The sequence below is a fragment of the Acartia tonsa genome, chromosome 1 (genome assembly GCF_053477335.1).
Source record: "Acartia tonsa isolate MP-2025a chromosome 1, ASM5347733v1, whole genome shotgun sequence".
In the NCBI taxonomy this organism is placed as follows: Eukaryota; Metazoa; Arthropoda; class Copepoda; order Calanoida; family Acartiidae; genus Acartia; species Acartia tonsa.
In genome coordinates this window covers 33,604,302-33,630,372 of record NC_137260.1, presented here as the reverse complement: position 1 = coordinate 33,630,372, position 26,071 = coordinate 33,604,302, and the positions used below count along the sequence as shown (strand labels likewise).

At 30.8% G+C, this 26,071-nt stretch overlaps 1 protein-coding gene across 2 annotated transcripts in view; it reads right to left on the bottom strand.

Annotated features, from left to right (window-relative positions):
* Positions 1-1,673: 1,673 nt before the first annotated feature.
* LOC145317453 (uncharacterized) overlaps positions 1,674-26,071 on the bottom strand; it is a 30,561-nt gene continuing 6,163 nt past the window's right edge. The window contains exons 5-18 of one of the 2 annotated variants that reach the window (XM_080158550.1): positions 22,527-22,825; positions 13,663-13,704; positions 12,730-12,798; positions 12,492-12,551; positions 12,216-12,308; positions 12,008-12,118; positions 11,753-11,892; positions 11,583-11,675; positions 11,161-11,258; positions 4,244-4,335; positions 4,068-4,148; positions 3,844-3,892; positions 2,608-2,667; positions 1,674-1,935 (exon numbers count right to left, since the gene is read on the bottom strand). In XM_080158550.1, coding sequence (XP_080014676.1) covers positions 2,612-2,667; positions 3,844-3,892; positions 4,068-4,148; positions 4,244-4,335; positions 11,161-11,258; positions 11,583-11,675; positions 11,753-11,892; positions 12,008-12,118; positions 12,216-12,308; positions 12,492-12,551; positions 12,730-12,798; positions 13,663-13,704; positions 22,527-22,825 — 1,283 coding nt within the window. In that variant the 3' untranslated portion in view covers positions 1,674-1,935; positions 2,608-2,611. The remainder of the gene's footprint in view (positions 1,936-2,607; positions 2,668-3,843; positions 3,893-4,067; positions 4,149-4,243; positions 4,336-11,160; positions 11,259-11,582; positions 11,676-11,752; positions 11,893-12,007; positions 12,119-12,215; positions 12,309-12,491; positions 12,552-12,729; positions 12,799-13,662; positions 13,705-22,526; positions 22,826-26,071) is intronic. The other variant, XM_080158558.1, reaches the window with a different exon arrangement.

The window sequence follows — 26,071 nt, the reverse complement described above, 5'->3', positions numbered from 1 at the left end:
CTGACCACTTTTGTTTAAAAGATTGTACCCTTTAGAAGTTTAGAATAATTTTATGATTTGATAAAGAAGGTGTATCAACTTTTTTTTTTATAGCTAGCCGGTTCTTTTAGTAAGTAGTAGATGTAAATTTTTTCATAGAATTCAGATATGCAATCGGTTTTTTTGTAGACCTCTTATTTTTTAAGTAATTTAAGTTTTAAAAAAAAAAATTAAGTCGATTTTAAGGTACTAAAATGCAACAAAAAAAAGAAAGAAAATGGCCATTATGAACAAAAATAGTAAGATCTTTAATTTGACACCTTACTTTTTCAATTCTGTCAGGTAATTATTGAAAAAATCAATTTTTTTAAACCCACGAGAATAAAAACTTTGAACTTAATTTTATTATTTAACAGGTAAAAAAATATGGGTTCATATATACCTTTAGAATCAGAAAAATATTACGAATCCATTGTAAGCAAAATTGAAAAAAAAAGTTTACAATATAGTATATAAACTACAATAAAAGGAATTATATGAAAATATCATATTATATTGTACAGGCAACGTCTTAATTCTTGAATTGAGTATAAAAATGGGAAGGGGGTATAGAGGGGGTAAAGAGGGGGTAAAAAAGGGAAGACGATAGTGTTGCCAGAACAAAAAATACAATTGGCCATTTGTTTAATTTTTTATTTTTTTACTTTTTTTCAATTTTGCTTACAATGGATTCGTAATATTTTTCTGATTCTAAAGGTATATATGAACCCATGTTTTTTATGTCTGTTTGAGAAAATATTTAGGTCTAAAGTTTTTATTAAACCGAGGTTAAAAAAATAGATTTTTTCAATAATTACTCAACAGAATTTTAAAAGTAAGGTGTCAAATTAAAGATCTTACTATTTTTGTTCTTACTGGCCATTTTCTTCTTTTATTTTGTTGCGTTTTAGTACCTTAAAACCGACTTAATTATTTTTTTAAAAAACTTAAATTACTTAAAAAATAAAAGGTCTACAAAAAAACCGATTGCATATCTGAATTCTATGAAAAATTTTACATCTACTACTTACTAAAAGAACCGGCTAGCTATAAAAAAAAAAGTTGATACACCTTCTTTTGAAACAAATAATAGGGACAAGTGTGGCATCTTGAAAACTATGAACTATGAATCGAGATGTTTATATAAGAGTTAATTATTTGTAACAGTCAAGTAGTTATTTGAAGGAGGTCTTAGGATTAACAAAAAACAAAACAGTTTTAAAAGCTATATCTATTTATTTAACAACTTGATTTTATTACAAATTTTTATTCTTAATACAGAAATGACTAGAATTTAAAATTTTTTAAGTGCAGCTACTCTTTAATTACTTGTTAATATCAAGTACGACTGTTTCTTGCATTGCTATAATTGTTTACAGCACACGCATGTTTAATACGTTTTTTCGTATTAATTCGAATTCGGTGGATAGGAACCGGTTCTCATCCATACGAAAAAACTATGTCTAGCATCGTATTATATCCAGCTTTCTACGAATATAAAAATGTACAATCATAAGATTAAAACCAGTTTTTTGTTATCCGGTGCCTTCGGCACCTCGGGGCTAAAAAAACTAGTTTTAATCTCATAATTGTACATTCTATATCCGCGGATGCGAGAAATAACTATTATTTCATTTGAAATTACAATTTTGGGATATGTTTATTTATCATTAAAACCCAAGAAAATTTGCCAATTTTTTTATTTTAACTAAAAAGTCTCAATTTGAATATTAATAGTTATAAATTGTCTACCTGAAAACTAAAATAGTTTTAGTCAAATGAAACCCTGTAAAAATTGTATCTAAACATTATAACATAAAAAATCAAGAAATGCTCAAAATGTGAAATTAATTGACAGTTTTGATATTTATAATTTTAATAACTAGCTTCTGAACACTGAACAAAAGTAACTTCATTCTGAAATAAAACAAAAATATATTTCAATTATTAACAGTGATTTAATGAGAGAAATATGTAAAATAAAATAATCTCATATTTAATTGCACGAAATATAGTCCTTAATTTTTTTTTTACAAATTAGCAGGTGGCGATGGGGAGCCGGTGCTCGATTCGACGGCTTTATAGATCCCTTAGATAGAGTTGGATCCACCGTTTTTTGCTGGGCTTAAGTCGATTGTTGTAGCCGCAAAAAAAAGTAGCGGTGGTCATATATTTTTTTCATCAGTATGGCGATGCAGTCAGAGTGAGCATCTTTTTAAATAAATGTATAAAAGTGACATGATGTATGTCTGTCTATTTGTCTTTAGCTTAATATCTCGCTAACAGCTGTTCCGGTATTGTTCTTCTTTGTTTTGATGCAGAAAAATTTATAAATTATTTCAATGCGTGGTTCTACACTCCTGAGATAAAATACAACCCCCAAAATTTTTTTTTTTTACTTTTCAATTTTAAACTAAAATGGTAAGTGGAGGATAGACTTAACCCCCCCCCCCCACCTTCTTCCTCAACCCCCCCTAAATGCGTAGCCATTAGTTAAATGAATGCTATGTAGATGTTTTAACAATCAAATATTTTTTATAATTAAATTATTTCAATTTTTATTCTCAATTAAAAAATATAAATATATACCTTTCTATGGGTTAAATAGTTGGTGCTGGGTGAGGCCAAGTTGATTTAAACGAGATATGTCTAAAAAGATAAATAGATTATGAGATAGTTATCTAAGATAATACAAAGTAGAACGATGTCTGTCTGTCCGTCTGATGCTTAAGATCTCGGTAACCGCTAAACCGAATGGGCTCTACTCTTCAGGGAATATACCTACTGGTCCTGTGGTGGTTTTAAGCTATTTTCTGGGGGGTCGAACACCCCCCCCCCACATAAAAAAATTAAAAGATTGAAAAAAAAGCGTTACCTATGGATAACCCATAAATTTATGGTTCGCAGAAAAAAATATGTTTTTTTTTAAATATGTTCGAAATAAGTGGTTGCATCTCAATTTTTTTAAAATTACCTCTTGGGGCAAAGCCCCTTGAGGCTAGGGGCGAAGCCGCTAGTATATATATATATATATATTTGGACAGAGAGTTTAATGGATATCTATAATACAAAGTAGAACGATGTCTGTCTGTCCGTCTGTCTGTCCGTCTGAAGCTTAAGATCTCGGTAACCGCTGAACCGAATGAGCTCTACTCTTCAGGGAATATACCTACTGGTCCTGTGGTGGTTTTAAGCTATTTTCTTGGGGGGTGGGACACCCCCAACCCCCCCAAAAACAAAATAAATCCCCCCCCCACATTTTTTTTTTTTTTTTTTTTTTTTTTTTTTTTTACAAATTTCACGAATTTTATGAATTTTACGAATTTTACGAATTTTACGAATTTTACGAAATTTACGAATTTTACGAATTTTGCGAATTTAATCGCAAAATGTTTTCCTGCTGGGTAGGTGCGAAAATTTGTGATCCGTTCTGCTGGGTAAGTAATAGATATGTAATTATACCTCTTGGGGCAAAGCCCCTAGAGGCTAGGGGCGAAGCCACAAGTACTAGTATAAAGATAGAAAATTAGCTTGGATATGGTTTACAGTGGGTATATTCTGAATTAGAGACAACAATTATTTCATTATTACGACATTATAGTCATTTAGGGAACCCCTTTCTTAAATTTTTTTTTATAAATTTATTTCAACAAGGACATTTATATCTATATGAAGCGTAGCATAACAAACAAAACAAATTTTAATGAAAAAAACAAAAGTAATTATTAAAATAACATGAGTCAATATAATAGTAAAACTTTACAAACAAATATAAGGACATAGCTTAGTAATATAGTAGGTTTGCTACTAACAAAATTAACTTACCAGAGAAAGAGAAAAGTGGTCTTGGGTGACTTGTAGCAAGGCTTTGCATCTGAATACAAAATTTAAATCACATAATTATAAAACTTCCATTTTTAGATATAATATAGTAATATGGAGAATAACTAAACAGTATAAGCTTTATGCAATAACAGATATATTTCTTAAAAAGAAAACAATAAAGAAACTATAAATGTCAGCAAATAAAAGCGCAAAGTTAAATTTACCTCAGTATGTTGAGTTTCTTTGTGTCGTCTCAAGTCAACTTTGCGTTGAAATGCTCTGTTACATAATTCACACGAAAATGGCTAAAAATAGATTTTATTAAATATAAAAATTACTAATTCTAAAGTTGATGAGTAAATGAAAATTCGTTATATGAAATATAACAAAGACTAAATACCTTATATCCAGTGTGTTTGCGAGTGTGGGTTATCAAGTTTGAACTTTGAGAGAATGCTTTTCCACAGACTACACATTTGTGCGGCTTCTCACCTAAATAGACAAACAATAAGAAGACCTACATTTCTCCCCTTTGACTTAAAAAAAGTCTAAAACATGACCTAGATTTTAGAATATAGAGAAAAAAAGAAGATAGATAGATTTTTTTTATAAATAAAGGTTAACATGGAATCGCACAAACTGTTTGTTATTAGATTGGTTGGGAAATGTTGAGTTAGATAAGGTTCCTTATAGTTAGCTTAATTATGTTCTACAACTGCAAGGTTGAGGCCCGCAGAAAATGATAGGGACTTGGGTGAGTCGGTGCAATTACTTTTTAGGTGCAATTCCAAGTGAACTATAAGTAGTGTATCTGTTGCTCTTTGAATAATAATCAAATATAATATAATGATCATAATCATTTTTATTCCCCTTTTCTATCATTACCCAAAAATTATTACCATATTTTCAATTTTCGTATTATTGTGTAATAATTCCTTAGTATATTGCTGTTCTTATTATAAAGCAAATTTATAACTTCGATTATGATTAGTTATAATTATTTATTGTCTTTTTTTGTAGCAAGCAGAAATGGAGGGATAGAACAATAAAGATAAATTATCTCCTTTTTCTCTAAAATTCTTCCTTTGGTAACAAAGAGCTTATAATTCAAACACTCCCTTCCTTACCCTCCCCTTCTATATGGTAGGAAAAAGGAAGCCATCTCATTACATTTGTCTTTCTTTAAAGTGTTACAGCCCACAAATTTTCCTTTTCAAAGTAAAGGTTGTTAATATATCAACTGTAGAGAAGAGCTATCTCAATATAGTAGATATAGGATTCTAGAAGTAATGGTAAATCTTTTTTAGGTTGATGAATAAGTAGCATTGTAAAAATACCCAACAGTTATAGTGTATCTGGTTTCAAAAGAGTATATTAAAATTATTATTATTGCATCTGTGATTCTTAATATATATCTATTAATCTATCAAGTTGTTCATCAATTCAACTATTAGAAATATTGTATTTAGATTCAACAGTATACTTATCATCTTATCTAATTCTAAAGATAAATTAATATATTTATTTATCAAATTCAACATATCTATTTCTATCTACTGTCCTGCATGTCTATCTATTTGTCATTCTACCCATCTTTCTATCTATCTGTATATAAAATCTATCTATCTATCTGACTGTAAATATAGTGTTACATATTAGCATGAAGATTATTATTTCTACATCTGTGTATATTCATAAAAAGCAACCAATTTCGGTAAAAAAAACTTCCAATACATAAAGACTTAGTTTTAAAAAGTTATTTATAGATTTATATTTTGTTAAAGTCATTAAATGATAACCTATTATTTGACATCTAATCTGAAACCTTCACACAAGAAAGGTTAGGTTTTAGTTTTAGATCTTATTTTGCAGTAATGTAAACTAACCCCATCTGTGTATTCTCATAACAATTATATTTAATCTTCTCTTAATGTCCTTATCACTCCCCCACTTGTTCCCCCAGTGTCTCTTCAAGTCTTCTTCCTCTTCTTTTATAGTAGTGAAGCTGATCTATGGTTCTAGATATTCGTCTGTCAGTATTGTTTAGTAAACAGGTGATTTCCCTACCACTTATTTGATAAAAATGTAAAAAGGTTTTCTATGACAATTGAGTATCAAAAATATGATTCCCATTATCCAGATATGAATAAAGATTTGTTGGTGTTGAACATTTTATGAGAGAAATGTCATAATGTCATGAAAATAAAGTGCCTGTATAATTGTTTTTGAAGATTCCTATGACTATTAAGCATCTAGTATATCATTTTGTCTTTCTTCCAATCTATTTACACTTGATTTTTATAATTCTTTTTTTGAAAAATACTAAAATCAACTAAAACATAACTTAATCGAAATGTTAAAAAAATCAATGGAAATCATTAATTTATAATTTACTAACAACCTAACATTCCTAACTTAAATCTACTTTTTGAATATCATACTTTTTCTTAAAATGAAAGAAAGATTAATTTTTCAACTTTTATGTAAAGTTTTCTAGGGGAATTTTAATCTCCCTTACTACGATAATAAAATATCCCTAATCATTTTACCAATTGTTGAGCTAAGGACCAAAGATTATCTATATATCTATCCAAATCTATCTGACATCTATCTTTCTTTCTGTTAATGCAAAATGTTCCTTTTTTAAGTACTCATTTAAATATCATGTCTTTTTATTGAAAAACCAACTGATGATTTGCTAAAATTAAACAATGAAACACTGTGTATTGGACAAATCAAATAAAAATAACATGTTTAAATAAACTGTGTTATTCTAAATATTTTTTTCATAATGCAAATATTTATCAATCTATAAGTTAAAAAATTTTTAGTCAACTATTCATCTATTCAATATTCATCTATCTTGTTTTGAATCCACCAATCTATCTATCTATCCATCTATTCAACCATTAAAATTCCTTGTAGTTTAAAATTAATTTGGCACAATTTATTGTAACAAAAGAATTTCAGATTCCAAACAGGGACAAATCATTAACAAATCGGGGAAATTTTCAATGATAAAGAAAGAAAAAAGATAGATTGATTTTGCTGAAATTTGATAAGAACTTTAACATAGCAAGTTGCGAAAAGGAGATAATTGTCCATTAATATAATACATGAAAGATAATAAAAATAAATCATTTACAATTATCTTTAAATTCAATCATTTCTAATACTAGTATGACAAGACAGAAGCATGCCAGCAAAAGCAGCATTTCTATTGTCATAGTATGTCATTGAATAACTATAAAACCAACAATTATATTTGAGTCTATTTAAAGAGAGTTTCATCCCCAAAAATCAATCTATTGATATTAATTACATATTTTCGCCATTTAACTACCATTTTATTCATATTACAGTATATTAATGACTTTCTGTTATTGGGGAGATAAATGTAATCTAGATGATAGATGTAAAGAGATAAGGAGAAAAGAAGGGAATGGTTAGATGAGAAATAGTGTAAAAAAAAAAAAAAAAATAACAAGAGACTCTACAAAGTGTCCGAAAAAATTAGGCGTGTGACGTCAATAAATACATCTCTTTTGAGGGGGGTTCCCTTCTCACTTCTCCCCTTATCTCTCCCTTTTATGACGTCACACTTTGTCGAGCTTCAAATCACAAATAAAACAAGGATGACAACATCCATAAGTAGCGAAGCACAAAAAATCGTAGATTGGAATACGTACAAGTAGATTAAAAGGGTATTCATTAAAATCAAGAATATATCTATTGGATAAAATAAACATGAAAACTTGTTTTATTATGTATGATGACGATGGTCAAAGTAAATTACATAAAAGATGCTCATAAAAATGAGAAAATTTATTTTGATACTGATATCCCAAAAAAGTTTGAAAATTGGATAAAAAAAACAAAGATATGGGGAAATATGTAAAACATATTAATATAGCCAAAAACCTTAATAAAGTCAGCCTGGCCGCCATGGTTGTTTTCTTAAAACAACAAAAAATTTAATTTTTATCACCTTAACTTAAAAAAAATAGGAAAAATAGACCATATACACTGAAGATATGGAGAAAAATGTGAAAAATATAAAAATAGCCTAAAACCTGCTAAAAAGGCAGTCTGGCCGTCATGTTTGTTTTCTTTAAAAGACGGGAAATTTAATTTTGATATCTATAATTAAAAAAAATTTTGAAAATCAGGCCATAAACACTGAAGATATGGAGAAAATTGTGAAAAATATAAAAATAGCCTAAAACCTGCTAAAAAGGCAGTCTGGTCTTTATGGATGTTTCTTTAAACGATGGGAAATTTAATTTTGATATCTATAACTGAAAAAATTTTGAAAATCGGACCATAAACACTGAAGATATAGAGAAAAATGTGAAAAATATAAAAATAGCCTAAAACCTGCTAAAAAGCGGTCCGACCGGCAATGATGTTTTAAAGTCAATTGTGCTCCTTAATGATGGGAATGTTGTCAAAAAATTTCAGCATTCTATCTTTTAAAGGAGCTGAGTAAATCCCATTTCCCCCATAGCGTTACGGACGGACTGACTGACGGACGGACGGACAAAGTGAATTATAGAGTAGCTTCGCTACTAAAAATATAAAAGTATGAGATATGTTATCAAAAGAGATAAAAAGTATGGAATTATCCCATTATAAAAAAGCACTACCATGAGAATTTTAAAAATTTAAATAATATCAAATACTATGTTGATGAAGTCAAACCTACAAAAAGCAATGATATAAATGAACGATAATATAATCTAGAACAATTATAGCATAGATTAATGGTCTATCCTATAATTTCTAGGGTGAACTCTAAGGGAGGCATTGATTCTTCAACCCCACCACGAATGAAAGGTTTTTTTTTTTAAAGTAAAAAATGATAATTGTTTTGTTTAATTTATTCAGTACTAGTGGCTTCGCCCCTAGCCTCTAGGGGCTTTGCCCCAAGAGGTATAATTACATCTTCTATTACTTACCCAGCAGAACGGATCACAAATTTTCGCACCTACCCAGCAGGAAAACATTTTGCGATTAAATTCGCAAAATTCGTAAAATTCGTAAATTTCGTAAAATTCGTAAATTCGTAAAATTCGTAAAATTCATAAAATTCGTAAAATTTGTAAAAAAAAAAAAAAAAAAAAAAAAAAAAACGGGGGGGGGACTTTTTTGTTTTTGGGAGGGTTGGGGGTGTCCCACTCCCCAAGAAAATAGCTTAAAACCACCGCAGGACCAATAGGTATATACCCTGAAGAGTATAATCCAATCGGTTCATTGGTTACCGAGATCTTAAGGGACAGACAGACGGACATACATCAAGCTACTTTGTATTATAGATAAAACCCTCTCCTTTTAACAAATAAGAAATATATAAGGTATGTCTGTGTATATGTAGAGGTGCGTGTGTGTGTGTGTGATCCCTTGGGTGAAATAATAATTATGAAAGAATTGTATAGCAGCACAGAATGGGATAATAATGTCATTATATTATCAACATATTATAGATAGATAGATATAGATTTATATATATTAAGATAGACAGGAGTAAAGAAAGATATTGGACAGTTTAATAGATTGATAGACTAATTGAAATCTATAATACATATAATACAATAATAGTATACTAGCGGCTACGCCCCTAGAAGCCTCTAGGGGCACTGGTAGGAGGGGGACCTCATCCCATTTTAAATTTGAGTTTCGAAAAGAGTTAAAAAAAAAATTTTGGGAGAGGGGGTGAAGACACCCTCTCCAAAAATAGTTAAAAACCTTCCAGGGACCTATAAGAAGCTTCACTGTAAAGGAGAACAATATCGGTTTAGCAGTTAGCGAGATCCTTCGGGACAGACAAAAAAAGCTTACTACTTTATATAATAGGATATATTATAAGGATAGTTTATTTAATAGGTTTGTAAATAGATAGAAATAAAAACATGTTCGTAGTTATTTTTATGGATATATAGATGATTGGAAATATAGTTAGATAGAAAGTTAGACAGATAGATAAGTAGATTGAAAGTCAAAAAATTAAGTTTATATATAAAAGATAAATCTATCGACTTATCTAAGCAATTTATCTACCATAGTATTGAGTAAATAAAACCTATTTCTAAAGTTCTTCAATACTATAATGTAACATTATAATTGTGGCCGTTTTAAACCAATCCCATGCTGTAATATTTTTATGGCTTTAGACTTTAGACCCAACTTTTAATATTGTCTCATGGGAGAAATATATTGACAATGTCTTGGGAGACACAATTAGATAATAGATATTAGAGACCAAGTTTCCTTGTGATGATTTAGATCATTTTATTGTATCAATATAAGACAATATCATTATCAGAATACTGTTACATGGCAGAAATTAAAACAATTTGAGAATATTAATAATTATAGAATAGCTTAGCTCAAAAAAAGACAGATATCTATAAATAAGTGTATAGCTGTTGTTGCGTTGATTACAATGTTTAAATGTATAGGTATGTGATATAGCTATAGATGGCAAACAAAAGTATGAGCCAAAAGTTCTAATATTAGATAGGTATATCAAAATCAAGTATTATACCTCGCAATCTTGGTAAGAGCTGACTCTCACTATTGAAACCAAGCTACCATAAATATATTCTATAGACCATAGATGAAAGTAAGAGACAATAAAAGTCTTCTATATTGACTTAAGTATAACGTACCCTCAATTTTGATTGACATAATTACCCCTTTATTTAGATTAACTCTTGATGGAAGTTTTAGACTATGCTAGTTCGTTCCAGCAATCAAGTTTTCCTAAAAATCATTAAAGTTTTAAGCCAACGAATGGGATAATGCAGAGAAAATGAGGAAACTTAATGCATTCCACCCTGACCCTAACCATCAGAATATAATTCAGTGCTGCTATGTAATAAAACAGCTCTAAACTCCCTACAAGAGACATGTGAACATTAGAATGTTAATTTATCAATGAGTTTAGGTGTGAATACTTTTCCCCAATAAATAGATAATATAAGAACCCTAGCAATTTTTAAAAACTTAGTTATTTTATTTCTTTTTGTTTTGTTGTTGCAATGATATGCCGTTATCACATGGTTCATCTATACATCTATATTCTATAATTTAGCTGTTTTGAAAGAAAAATATGTAGAATGGTAATATAAAATATTTATGATATGCTATTATTGCAATATAAATCAATTTTATTTACCCTTATTTATCTTTCTTTCTAACTTTTTGTCTTCCTATAAATCTATCTCAAACTTCCACCAGCAGCATATCTTATATTGTTTATCAAGCTGAGTTTAAAATCAATGAATAACTAGAAGACACGTAACAGTCTCTATCTACCTGTATGTATATATGTATGTTTCTTCATGTCTGACTTCTGATGGAACCTCTTTCCACAATACTGACAAGGATAGGGCCTGGTGTCACTGAAACATGGGCTTGTAGTAAAATTGATAACCTCTGTCTATAATATACTTTTAGTTTCAAAACAAATATATTGGTTGTTTTACATTTATCTTACAATAAAATAGAACTAGCTGCTTAAAAATAAAGCTCAATTAAAAACTAATAATGAAAAGATTGATTTACAAAAAGCCTACAATAAGAAGGCTGGAGTGTCTCCGGGTTTCTTAGCAATTGAAATACATCAAAATAAGCAAATATATATAGATCAATAGAAAAATCTCAATTTATTTTTATTTAATCAGTCAGTTTTCCAATCACATTTGCATTTAATCCAATAAGCAAAGAATTCACCATACCTATGAATAAGAAGATGTGTAGATAGAGTAGAGCTCCTCTTAAATGTTTTACCACAATGACTACACTCAAATACTTTGTCCAAACAATGCACACTGAAATTATAGATTCAAGTAGTTTATATATTTTTTTTTTTAAACTAAAACTTTATTTATACTTTATAAAATCTTACTTGTGGTCATTGAGATTCTGTTTTTGATTGAGAGTTTTGTTGCAGACATCACAAGACTGTTTTCCTCTGGCTGTGGAGGCAAAGCAACAGGAAGACATTTCCAGCCCCGGGGGGGCACTGCCGCCAGCTACTGAATTTACCTGGTAAATAATTAAATAATTGATTGATGAAGCAAATAATGTTTCTAAAGATGGACCGAGTAAAGAATCAATAAGTTAATTAATAATAAAAGAAATTATAAAAGTAATATCTTACTGAATTTCTAAGAAGAGGAAAGCTGGCAGCAAAGTTGATAGGATTGTATCGTGGCTCCAGAAAGTTGGACAGCTCCATGTGGCTGCCAGGACCTCCAGGTAATTTTGCACCCTTCATTAATAAAATTATTAATAGGTAGACCATAAATAGATATAAAGATAATCTCTCATTAATCAATTGTTAGATTGATATGCACTTATATACTCACTTGCCAAAGAGGTGGAAACATGGGATGAAACTTGAAAGGAAGCATAGAAGCGGCTGCAGCTCTGTTGAACAAGGCTGGTGGAGGATCCTCTCTCTACAAATTATTTACAAGTATAACCATTTTTGCTTTTAGTTACTTGAAAGATATAATATTTTTTTAATAAATTCAAAGTTTTAAACACTTTGATATGTTTATAAGTTTAATTGCTTTATTAAAAAAGCTTGCAATTGCTGGATATACTTTTTCTTGTTATTTTTAAATGATAAATTTGTAGACCTTTGTTTCTATTGACGAGCTTGATTCCTCTGTTATCGAGTCTTCTTGTTTACTTTTTTCCTAAATTATGAAAATATTTGGTGATTAACACTTGAGTTAAATTTCCCTAATTAAAAAAGTAAAAGGGTTGCTTAAACAAAATAAAAACTGTCTTAAAATCAACAAATTATGCTGTAATAATTAAATAAAAAGATATGTTAATAAAAGATTCAACTTTAATTGATTTCATATGACTCACTTGTAATTTATCTGGTCTATTTAGCAAGGAGAGAACTGAGAAGTTGGCAAACTTGGGCTTCAACTTTGTCTAAACAAAAAATTATTAATTATGTTATAATAGATACACAGAACCATAAAAATAAAATATAAAGTACAAAGAACAAGGATGACAACATCCATAAAAGCTAAGCACTGAATCAGTAGGACAAACGGACATATATACTTAATTATATAGTGTCAGAACTGAATAATAAAAATAAAAATATATAAGAGTCGAAGCAAAATTGAGAACAAATTTGATGAAATACTACTTGATACAGGATAATGGTTATGGACATACTTAAATTTGTAGGACTTGATTATAGAATTGCTTCGCTTATAACATTATACTTAGTTGTCCCAGGAATCAATATACCAAAAATCATACCAATTGGATGATTAGATCACATAAAAATTTGTTGTTAAAAAAGAAAAAAAATCAACATGTTTAAAATGGACGTACGGACATTTTGGCAATGATTACAGAGTTGCTACGCTTTCTAAATCGTACCTAACTACTAAAGGAATTACCTTGCAAAGTTTGAAACCGTTAGGACAATTCTAAAATGCTTAAATTAACGAAAAAAGCTATCCGTTACGGACGGACGGACGGACCGACCCTAATTATAGAAAAGCTTGGCTTTTAATAATTATAGAAAAGCTTCGCTTTTAAAAAGTAAGAAGAGTTGAGATAAAACAAAAATATAATTAGAATTGTTGGTTGTTAAAGAAATAGAGGTAAATAGATAAAGAAGGGAAATGGATAGATAGAGAAAAATTTATATAAAAAAAATCGGCTTTTCGGCAAAGAAGAACCATATTGATCCAGCGTTTAGCGAGTTTTCACACACATACGTTCATCCTTTTCCTTTTAAATAAGGAATATGATTTTGATAGATACATAGATACATACCTGTAAATTATTATCTTTTTCTGTATCTGAGTCTATATCAATCTAAAAAACAACAAAAATCATTTATTTTTAGTAACTTTACTTATGAATATTGATTCCTAGGTCGATAAGGCACTATACCAAAGAAAAGCAATTTAGTCATAAAGTGTAAATATTCAGCAACATGTATTTTAAATTCTTTGGTATGGAATTAAATAATTTTAAATAAAATGCATTATTATCTTTGATTTGTTAATGTTTGTTGGTCTGTCCGTCTGGCATGTTGAGTTGGTTTTATCGGTGTTGGATATTTAATTAATTGGAATTTTGATTCATGGTTAAAAAAATATATGTCTAAATATCTAATATGAAATAGATAGAATATAGATATAGATATACAACTGTATGTAATGGTAAGAGTGCCATAAATAAACAAGATAATCAAATAAGCAATATTGTATCAGCTTTAGCCACCAGATTATACCCATAAATAAACATTCCATAATCATCAATAATTATGTGTTGCGCTTCACAGTTGGGCAATAATATGATGATTTTATCATTTATACAGTCATTATTTCGTTTTCCTGATTCAGGTTTTAGAGGCTAAATTCATTTTTGAAATGTAGCAGAATTTGCAAGACGCGTGAAGCTCCTTTAAAAATCATCCTTTCATTTCAGTAAGTTTTAATTTTTTAAAGCGTTTTAAGTCAGGAACAATGGACCAGGATTCTGACAAACAATTCTAAGTGAAAAATACTCCACAACCCACTTCCTTCTCTTCCCCCTTTTTTACCCACTTCTCTTTAGTTACTTCACAAAACAAGTTTTACGCCAACATTAAGTCACAAGAATATCCGAATTTTCAGCAATTTTAAATGGAATTAATTTACTGAATCACGGCCTCCGGTTTTGGTGAAATTTCGTCTCTGTATAAATACCTAACAAGCACCCAATATTTAATATTAACACAGAACTACATTGATTGTCACCTTAGGCCAAATTAGGGTTGGACATTTGTTGTTAAGAAAACAAATAAAGAATTATGTATGTAAAAGATACATGGATTAACTAACTATACACATGTTTGTCTCTCTGTTTGTCTATCTTTTAGTCTGTATTTCTTCGTATCAATTAAATGTTCAAACTACTAATCTATCTATTCATTGTATCAAGCTTTTTATTTCGAGAGGCATCACTGGCATTTCTCCAATTGTTTTTATTTACCCTAGAGTAAGGGAGGGTAATGATATCTAATTGCTGTATTTAAGATATCAATCATTAATGTTGTCAATCTTTCCTTTTTCTTGAAATTTTAGTAATACATCTTTTTCTTGTATTCATTCGAATCCGGTTGATAGGAACCGGTTCTCATCCATACGAAAAAACTATGTCTAGCATCGTATTATATCCAGCTTTCTACGAATATAAAAATGTATAAATCATAAGATTAAAACCAGTTTTTTAGCCCGTGACTACGGCACCTAGGGGCTAAAAAACTGGTTTTAATCTTATAATTGTACATTCTATATCTGCGGAAAGCCGTTTATAATACGATGCGAGAAATAACTATTCTTTCTCGCAATTAACTTTCTTCTCTGTCCTTCTTTTCTCTTGTTCTCTCTCTCTCCTCCTCTCTCCCTGTCTCTCTCAGTCTATCTATTTATATTTCTTTGACAGACGAAAAGACATAAACACGTAAAGACGTGACGTTAAAAAAGTCTCGCTCCTAATAATATTATATACATACGCTGAACATCTGTTCATAGCTATCGTTTTCACTTACTATGGGTTACTTGGTGAATAAAAATTAATAACGTTTCCGCTTGTTTGCGGGAAGTCGTGAGTTCGAGTTTTGGCTCTAAATATATGCAATAGTTTGGGGGGTCTATAAGATAAAATTGTATTATCAAATGAGCTTAACTTGAGCTTTCAGTCCACCAACTATTTTATAACTTAACATTTGTCTAAGAATTATAACTTATAAATGATTGAAGTAAATCGCGCCTAATATGAGAAAATATTTCTCCAAACGCGTACTAGAAATGTTACGTATCTGCTATAGCAGCAGTAGACACTATTTTTGCTGCCATTTTTTGGCTCAAATTGACCATAGTGATTTTTTTGATAATATGGGTTCACGCCTCCCATTCTTTTCCATTTTCCCCATGTGTGTGATTTTAAACCTACCAATTTAATATAAGACCTCTATGTCTTTCAAATTTAACTTGAATATAACTATTTTGCCTACGTTAGTCAAGAATGATCATAAGTGAGACAAAATTAAATGTTAATTACTTTATCTTAGTGTTTCACTTTATCAGATTGAAATAGTTATTAGTTAGGAAGATGGCTTTTTTACTAGCAAAAATAAGTTTTGGTTATTTTGGTTACATTATAAAAACATCCCCCAAAGATAATATTCCCTTTAGTATTTTACACTACCACCATCCCTTCCCTCCTCTTACTTTCCCTTCTTCCGATAAATTGATTTCCAGGAGGGGGGGGGGGGGGAGAAGGAGGTTATGGGGAGATGTGTATCTCCCTCCCAAAACCAATTTGTGATAGAACACATTGTTGATTTGGTTATCCCTATCTTTACATCTAGCTGGTTTCTTTAAAATCATACAATATGGCAGTACGCTCACAGCCTGGACAACCCTGGTACAATGCTATCATACTTATGTAATTTCTTATCTTTGGGAATCCACTTTATATCTTTATCTTGCTTTATCATCTTTATTAGGAAGGAGCGAATCTGACTATTTGGTAATAATATCTCACAATCAAATCATTTTCTTACAATATTCGCCATTAAACCCCCCACCCCCCGCACCACCTAAAAGAATACTCAAAGGCAGAATTTAGTACTTTTGCAATTGGAGATTATTTTTTTTTTATTTCCTTAGGAATAGCATATGAATGAAAACTATTTCTCCTTCATCGTGTTCATAAAGTCAAAAAGATAAAGTTATAAAAAAAACATATCTTGTCTGAAATTAATAAATCCATCATCGATTGGTACTAATTTTCGTATAAATATCAACATGTCTTAAATATCATTTTATGTATAGTCTATATATCCATCCCCCTTATAACTGTGATGATGTTATTATATCAACACAGGACCAAGTTTTAAGATTTTAACGTTATCAGTACAAGGTTGTTAAATGTTTCATGTACAGTTCATTTCTTATATCGTAAGAAATATCAGACTATTGGCAACAGAATATAGTTTCAACTTGTTTATTTAATGTTAATTGTATGCCAATGGTATGCCTCCAGATCCAACTGGGTCAGTCGCTTGCTATCTTATTCACGCCCAATAAGATACGCTCTGTAATTGTTATTGATATTATTTTATGTGTAATTGTTAATAGCATAGCTACTATATAATACACTAGCGGTTTCGCCCATAGTCTCTAGTCTAAAAAAAATAAAAAAATTGAGCTGCAACAACTAATTTCGAACTTTTCGAGAAAAAAATTGAGGGGGATTTTTTTTGTTTTTGGGGGGATTGGGGGTGTCCCACCACCCAAGAAAATAGCCTAAAATCACCAAAGGACCAGTAGGTATATCCCCTGAAGAGTAGAATCCAATAGGTTCAGTGATTACCGAGATCTTAAGAGACAGACGGACAGACAGACGGACGAAAAGTCATCATTCTACTTTGTATTATAGATAGGATTTATAGCCGTATTACCAGACCGTTCTGTAAAATCATCTGCAGTAGGGTAATTTTGTTTATTAAAATTAGGGGTTTTACATCAATTTATGGTCCATTGTCCTATCCTTTCAGATCCCTGGTATAAACATAACTGCTGTACAGAAATCTTCTTTCATTGTTTTTCTTTCTAAAGATGAAAGAACTTTAAGATAAAAGTTGTACAAATAAATGATTTCACACGACAAATGTTTAAAATTGAGTCCTAAGTATTTTTTTTAGGTTTCGTTATCTGACTTGATAACAAAGTACACCCAATAGGCATCCTCATAACTACAAAAAAATTAAAGATGCTCTCTCTCTCTCTCTTTCTTTCTTTATAAAGCTTCTAATCCTTGATTTTTATATTCCTTCAATTTCAATTGATGTGTGCATCTATCAATCTATCTTCATATCTTGAATTTATTTATCCACCTAGTCCTATATCTCTATCTCCCTCTCTCTTTTCCTTTCTTAATTAAGTTTCTATCCTTGATTTTCTCTATTCTTTCATTTCCAATTGATGTGTGTATCTATCAATCCATATTCATGTCTTTAATATATATCTATCCAACTACACCTCTATCTTTCTTTCTCTCTCTTTTCCTTTCTAAATTAAGTTTATATCCTTTATTTTCTCTATTCCTTCATTTTCAATTGATGTGTGTATCTATCAATCCATCTTCATATCTTGAATTTATCTATCCACCTACATATCTATCTCTTTCTCTCTCTTTTTCTTTCTTAAGTTTATATCCTTGATTTTCTCTATTCCTACGTTTTTAATTGTTATGTATCTATCTTCCAATCGATCTTGAATTTATCTATCTATCTAAAAATCTTTCTATCTACCATAACAAATGGAATAACCCATCCGTTTCTAGACGACAATTGTGGAACTAATACAGGCAGTGGCGTGCGAACCGAAGGGGGCATTTGGGGCAATCGCCCCCCCCTAGCGACCAAAACGCCCCCCCTGCCCCCCCCTAGCCACCGCCCCCCCTGCCCCCCCCCCTAAATGTTGAAAAATGCCCCATTTTGCCCCCCCCTGGTCAACAAAAATGCCCCTTTTTGCCCCCTACCCTAAAAAAAGGAAAACTATCCCTGTTTCCAAAAAAAAGATCAAGAAATACTCAAAAAAAAAATTTTTGGCGCTTCGCGCCAAACAGACAGTTACTATTCATTTAACCTTACCAAATTTTTTAATTAGTGTAGAAATTAGGTTATAATCTTTTTTCACTGAACATAACAAACCAGGTAATAGGAAGTATTTTATTTGGTATAATATAAACTTTTTACCAAAGAAATTTTGTACATCCCCAATGATGATAAACAAAATTACCCCTTATATAGATTACAATTAGTGGATGAAATGTATGGAAACTCGACTTAATTAACCAACCAATCAAAATTCCATTAAAGTCCCCAAAGTTGTTGAGCCAACGAATAAGAAAATTTTATATGATTTATTTGGGATTAGTGTAATAAATAGCCCAAAAACCCCTCCTTCCCTGCATATTTGAAGAAAAAAAATTGTGCTTCGCGCACTTCCAAATGGTTTCTGCTTTTTATCACATGCATTGTATATTTTTTTTTATTTCTATAAAAACATTTGTAAACAACAAATATTTAATCAAAAAGTTATTTTATATAAAAAAGAAACAGCGTTGATATTTATCTAAGCCTTTTTCTCAACACTGTATGTCTTTCTAAATGAATAAATATATATGATGTCATATTATTTTCAGGATAAGTTTATCATTTTTTTTTTACATACCCTTACAAAAAGACATGTTTTTTATGGCAATTTTCATTAAAAAACCCTTAAAACTAACTACACTCTATATTCCTAACTTGATAAAATACGCCACTCTTGTTGTCTTTAATTGATTTTAGTTCAAAGGGGGAGTAAATATTTTTAGGTGCGCTTCACGCACTGCCCTTATAAATCCTTGGAAACACCACTTAATGAAAAATTAACAGAGTTTTAAAGTGCCATTTAAAGAGGGTAGGATATGTTGATATAACTTTTTAGCTTCTCTATAATTCACTATGGCTGTCTGTACGTAATGCTAAGGGGGAAATGTGATTTTTTCAACTGCAATTAAAGATAGAAGGCTAAAACTTATTGTTAACATTCCCATCATTATGGAGTATAATTAACTATTAAAAATTCGTGGATGTCGGACTGCTTTTCAGGACGTTTTTGGCTATTTTTGTATCTTTTAAATTTCGGGTATAGTCCCTTTTGTGACATTGCCTCTTAAGGTGCATTTCGTCGTATTTTCACAGTAGCTTTTCCCCTATTTATAGCTCCTGCGGGGCCAATTGCCTAACCCTGCGGGGAAATCACCTGACCTAACTTAACCTAGAACAACCTATTAAAAGCTACTATGAAAATACGAAGAAATGCCCCTAAGAGGCGTTGCCACAAAAGAGACTATACCCCAAAGTTTTCCATATTTCTAAGAGATTTTTATATCTGTAGATGAAAGGACAAGTAATTTTTTTTTATTTTTTACATAGTTCTTTATATCTTTGGTTTTTATGGTACGATAAATTTTTTTGTGGATTATAATATTAAAAAAAATAAAATTCGAGCATCCAGTATGTAATTTACTTTGACTGTCATCACACAATATGCAGGAAAAAGGATTTGTGACTTTTTCTACCTAAAATATATATTTATTTCAACAGATGCTCTTTAAATCTACTTGTCTGTATTCTTATTAATGATTTTTGTGCTTTGCTACTTAAAGATGTTGTAATCCTTGTTGTCATACAATAAAGAAATATTTAAATCAGTTTTACATATTAGGTTAATTTTTGGTAAATTATTTCCAAAAGGAGTGTTTTTATCTCCTTCCCCCCAAAAATTTTTTTTAATGGGGTTATTCAACTTTCCTGCTGAGGTTTTATAACATCCCCTTCCACCCATAAAAAATGTTTTGTGGTGGGGGGAGGGAGGTTAAATTATATTCTGTACTTTTTTTTCGAAGATGGTTTCTAGCTCCCTTCCCTTCGGTCATTGCAGGGTGGGGAGAAGGGATGGGGGAGAAGAGATGGGGGGGAAGATATAGGGGATATAAAAGGGAAATAGGGATGGGGAAGAAGGAATAAGGACTAGAAGGCCCATAATCAAATAATCCCACCCCTTAAAACGCCCTTATTTAAAATTAGTATATATAATCAAAATGCCCCCCCCCCTAAAGCAAAGTGCCCCCCCGGGGCACTTTGATTTAGGGGGGGGGCAAAATTTCACAAAATCTTCAAAATGCCCCCCCCTAGACAAAGTGCTTCGCACGCCACTGAATACAGGGTCAGGTAGACTCAAAAACTGCCAACTTTAGAAATAGCATCTTACTCTTAATGACGAGTGTTAGGGTAGGGAAAACTCAAAACCAGCGAATTACACCAAATAGCACCAAATCTCTTAAATCAATTGTGTAAAAAAAAGTAGAAACAATCAGATACAGCACATGTATCAGCATTGTTGATACAAGCAATTGTTGATAAAAGGTTAGGATAGCTTGAAATGTAATAAAGATTGACATATATGTTAAATGATTATGCGTGCTTAATTAATTAACATCAAAAATTTACAATTTCTATTTGCTTAAGAACTTCTTAAACGTATATCTTCTTATCTCATATGGTACTACTTCAATATAGCAATATATTAGAATTAAGCCTAAGTTATACACAGATTTTTATTAAGATGAAATGAAACACAATGTTAGAGGTTTAGCCTTTAGTTTTAAGTTATTTATTAAACCAGGAATGTGAAAACCTACTTTAACAAGTTCAAGCGCTCAACATTTGTTTCTAGTTTAAATTTGAAGCCCTAGCCTGTAAACAGAATGACCAAAGATAAACTTAAAGACATAGTATATCTAAGTATCTTGAAAATAAGCTTGAATAATAAAAAAAAGGTTACTAAGAACTATACTATAAACACTTTTTGAGCAAGTAGGTCATGTCTAAAACTAGTTTGTCTTATAGGAGGTCTGACAAAATGTAGAATGTAGCAGCTGAATTCTTTAAAAGTTTTATTACTCTAGTAGGACAGTACATAAGCAGACTTGTTTAGGTATAATATCTATTGTCAAACTATGGTTTGGAGAATCCATAGGTACCAAATAACAGAATATACACCTTCCCTCGGGGGAAATCAAGAATTAGAGCAAAGTGAAATATAGATAGATAGATAAATTGACAATATAGAAAACAAAAATATTAAGTTAGGGTATTCAGAAAAAAGATAGAAAACTGCAAAGAAATAAAGTATTAAAATATATTTTTGATATATGGAAAGATACTTAATTGAATGGATAAGGATAACACTTGTAGCAATAATTGTTTTCCCCTTTTTTTTCTCTATCTACTTGTTTATCCCCTTGATATTCCCCATAGTAAGCCATATGAACATCTCTATTATCTTACATGAGTCTTATGGTAATATCATCAGATATATTTGGGGACTTATGGCAGATTATATATATATCTGTCTATCATTTGAATGTCTAAATTTCTGATGAACCACAAACTGTCCCAGTTTTGCGCAAGACGATTCCAGTTACGTCATATACGTTTCGGGAAAGAAAAAGGGAAGGGGGGAAGAAAATCTCTTCAAAAGAGATGGGAGAAATGGGAAGAGATTTTCTTCCCCCCTTACCTTTTTATATGACGTCACAGGAATCGTCTTGCTCAAAACTGGGACAGTTTGGGGTTCGTCTAAATATCTATTTTGTCTTCCTAAGCTATTACACAATATATTAGCCCTTAATCCAAAACACAATTCTATCAAAACTTTATTGCTTGATTATTTAATATCATAGTTTGAAATAATCAGGGCATTCTCAGGGGGGTAAAGAGGTGTTACAACCACCCCCCCCCCAAAAAAAAAATAAAAATAAAAAGCTTAGACATTCTTTGAATAATACATTCAACATGAAAAAAAAATGTATTTGAATACATATTGTTAGTTTGATATTAACAAAGTATTTAACAATATCTACTTCATTTAAGTGATATCAACAATAAATTATTGTTTCCTTTTGGATATGCTTACCTATCAATGTTTTAATCTACCAGGCTAACTAATCTCTATTTGATTGTCTATAAAGAGGTGGCTTAATTTTGATCTGCAACTATCTACTTTCATTATTTCTCTTTATCATACCTCTTCATTTTCTTGTTTAATTGTGGTTTCCTCATCTACAGTAATTTTCTCCTCATTATTATTATTATTATTCACACAATCCTCAGAGTCCTCACTTTTCCCGCTGAAATTTCCAAACACGGATTTAGTTTGCGCGCCAAATATTGAAGTTGCATCAGTTTTTGCTCCAAAATTGAGTACAGCATTAGCGGAGGTTGATGATGATGTCACAGGCGAGGAATCAGCTGTTTCTTCAGCAGCTGTTGCGGCACGCTGTGCCATTATTTTTGTTTGGTTGAAGTGAAGCAACTGTAACTTTTCTAAAATAAAAATGCTTATTAGGGATTAGGTAAAAAATGCATTCTTTTTAAATCTTACATTAAATCAAAGAGTTTTTGTACACACCTCTTCAACTATATCTCATACCAGCGACTGCGCTCCTAGCATCTTATAGGAAAATAGTCTAAAACCAAACTTTTAAAATTATAAGAATTAAAAAGACTAAAACCATCCAGAGACCTATGATAATCTTCTTTAAAAAAGAGAACCCAATCGGTTCAGTAGTTTTTAAGATCTTTAGCTTCAGACAAAAAAGAACTTACTACTTTATACAATAGGATATGATACTAGTTTAGTTTAACTGTTAAAAAGCAATAATGATATTAATACACTACAATTTAACAATTTAAAGTTAGTGTTTGGTTTTTGACTGTGTGTCTTTGCTAATAATTTTTCAATAGTTAATCTTCTTAAAGCAGGGAAGTTGGACATTTGACTGTAAATTAAAACTTTTATTCAATTGTTTGCAGTCTTTGGGTAATTTTATTAAATCTTGATTGGTTGGTTCAAACTAGTGATGGCATAATATTTTATGATATAGAAGGGGTTCTTAATCAAAATTAAGGCAGTGTATCAACTTATCGTCTATTGTCGAATCCCTTACGATCCCTGACTAAGAGACAAAAGTTATTTTATCCAACCAAACTTTTAAAACTTTTCATTCTAAATTATGTATTTCAATAAATTATCATTTGTCAAATTCGTTGGTTAACTTATATTTTACATTTCTCTCTCTAAATATACCCCTTACTGTCCTTTCTCCTGCTTTTTCTCTCTCCATCCTACATAAACCACAGATAAAATCAATCCAAATTGCCGCCAGAAAACCATGCGACACATAAAATCTGGACCAATCAGCGCGAACCCAAAAAATCTGTCTTATCACACCGTGGCGGCATAAATCTGACCAATCACAGTACAGTAATCCTTGCCACAGTTGGAAAAATCCGCGAATCACGGAGCAAATAAATCCGCGGGGTAGCACAACTCTCGGAGATTTTGTGTGTGGGGGAATAAAATCCGGGAAAATGGTTTTGAGAGTATGTGTTTGTGTGTGTGTGTGTATGTGTATGTGTGTGTGTGTGTGTGTGTGTGTGTGTGTGGTAATAGATTGAGCAAAGCAATGTTTAGGAGGGGAGGGGTAAAAAATAGGCAAGAAAGAAAGAGAGAGCGAGAGAGAGATAAGGGAGAAAAGACAGATTTTGAGTAAATCTACCATAGTGCTCAACAAAAACAGAAAATAATTAAAATTAGACAGTAGGTACAATTTAAAGTATATTATTTAGGTCATTTTTCAAAGATTCATTCTTTATACTTTTTTTTTTTATAAATACTATGTACAATATAAATCATTTTATATAGATATGTTATAAATATAATTATTTGTTCTTACTACTTTTCAAATAGTTTTATTGTGACGTGACTGAAGTTGCATGGTAAACCTCTGGGAGATTCTAAACTCAAATGAATCTGCGCAACGGAGCCAACGGAGGTTTTATGTTAAATATCTATCTATCTTTTTAGCTATTTTGACTATCTTTATTGCTATCTGAATAACTATTTTGCCTTCTTTTGTGCTACCAATCTGACAACTTTTCATTTTGCATGAAGCTAAAAATATACGTCATATCAGTTTCTAATGCTGTAAACGAATTTTTAAACGACTGCACTGGACCGATTAGTTATTGCTTCAAGAAATTATCTCAATGTTTTAGTATTTCTTTATTAGACCCAAGAAAAGCCTAATTATGATTTTACCATTTATTTAACTAATTATCTAACTAGTTAATAATTTATCTATCTTTATACTAACTATTTATCTATTCATCCAGCTATCAACATATTACTCTAAATAAAATAAACCCTATAGCATGCTAAGATAATATAATTACCACTTGACATGTAAAAGTTGGGGAAAGATACATTCGACGATAAGAAATAAGCTTTGTTTCTATCTATATCCCTTATAACATTAGTTTTTTAAAAGCGAAGCTTTTCTATAATTATTATGAAAAAAATTCCCATATTGAAATAAAAATAAGTTTATCTACTGACAATCAAACCCAATAGAAAATTTGGAAATATAGATTGCTCTGCAACTAAAAAGAAAAAAGTTTAGTAAATATTTCTCCTTTAATAACTTTATGCCGTAAGTATGGTGTTTTTTATTATGGATTTTATTATTAAATTAAAGGTTTTATCTTATAAATACTTTATTAGATTGTTTTTTGAGAATTTTCCCTTTTAGCCTTTTTATCTCTCCTTCAATGTCTATCTATCTTCTTATTCTACTATTTTTGTCTACTAATCATGTATTCCACTAGCAGCTACGCTCCTAGAGGCCTTAAGAGTCAAGAAATACATTTTCTTTCAAAATATATTAATTAAGAAATAATTTTTATATCAGCAATTTTTTTGTCATGTTTCTATGAAACTGGCGCCGCCCAGCGATCCTTTTATATATTTTCTTTAAGATTTATCTTGGGAGGGTGGTAGTACCATCCCTCAAAATAGTTGCAAGCCTTCTCAGAACCTATGGAACTGCACTGAAAAGGAGAACTACATCGATTCAGTATTTAACGAGATCCTGCGATACAACAAGACGGATAGACAAACACACAGATCATGTTACTTTTATATAAGGATTAGCTACTACGCCCTTAGAGTCTTCCAGGGGACCAATAATAAGCTTCGCTGTAAAGAAGAATATTATTAGTCAAGCGGTTAGCGAGATTCTTCGATACACCAACAGAGATCCTGTAACGTTTATACATGCGTTCTCTTCACTACTTCTTTCTTATTCATTTTTCTTTCTCCTATATTTTTGTTTTCTCTTTCTTTCACTCTCTCCCCCTCTATATATTTTCTTTTTAAAAGCGAAGCTTTTCTATAATTAGGGTCGGTCCGTCCGTCCGTCCGTACGTCCGTCCGTCCGTCCGTCCGAGATAGATAGCTTTTATTCGTTAATTTAGGCATGTTAGAATTGTCCTATCGATTTCAAACTTTGCATGATGATTCCTGTAGTAGTTGGGTACGATTTAGAAAGCGTAGCAACTCTATAATCATTACCAGAATGTCCGTACGTCCATTTTAAACTTGTTGATTTTTCTACTTTTTTAACAACAAATTTTCAAGTGTTTTAATTATCCGTTTGATCTGATTTTTGGTATATTGATTCCTGGGACAACAAAGAACAATATTATAAGCGAAGCAACTCTATAATCAAG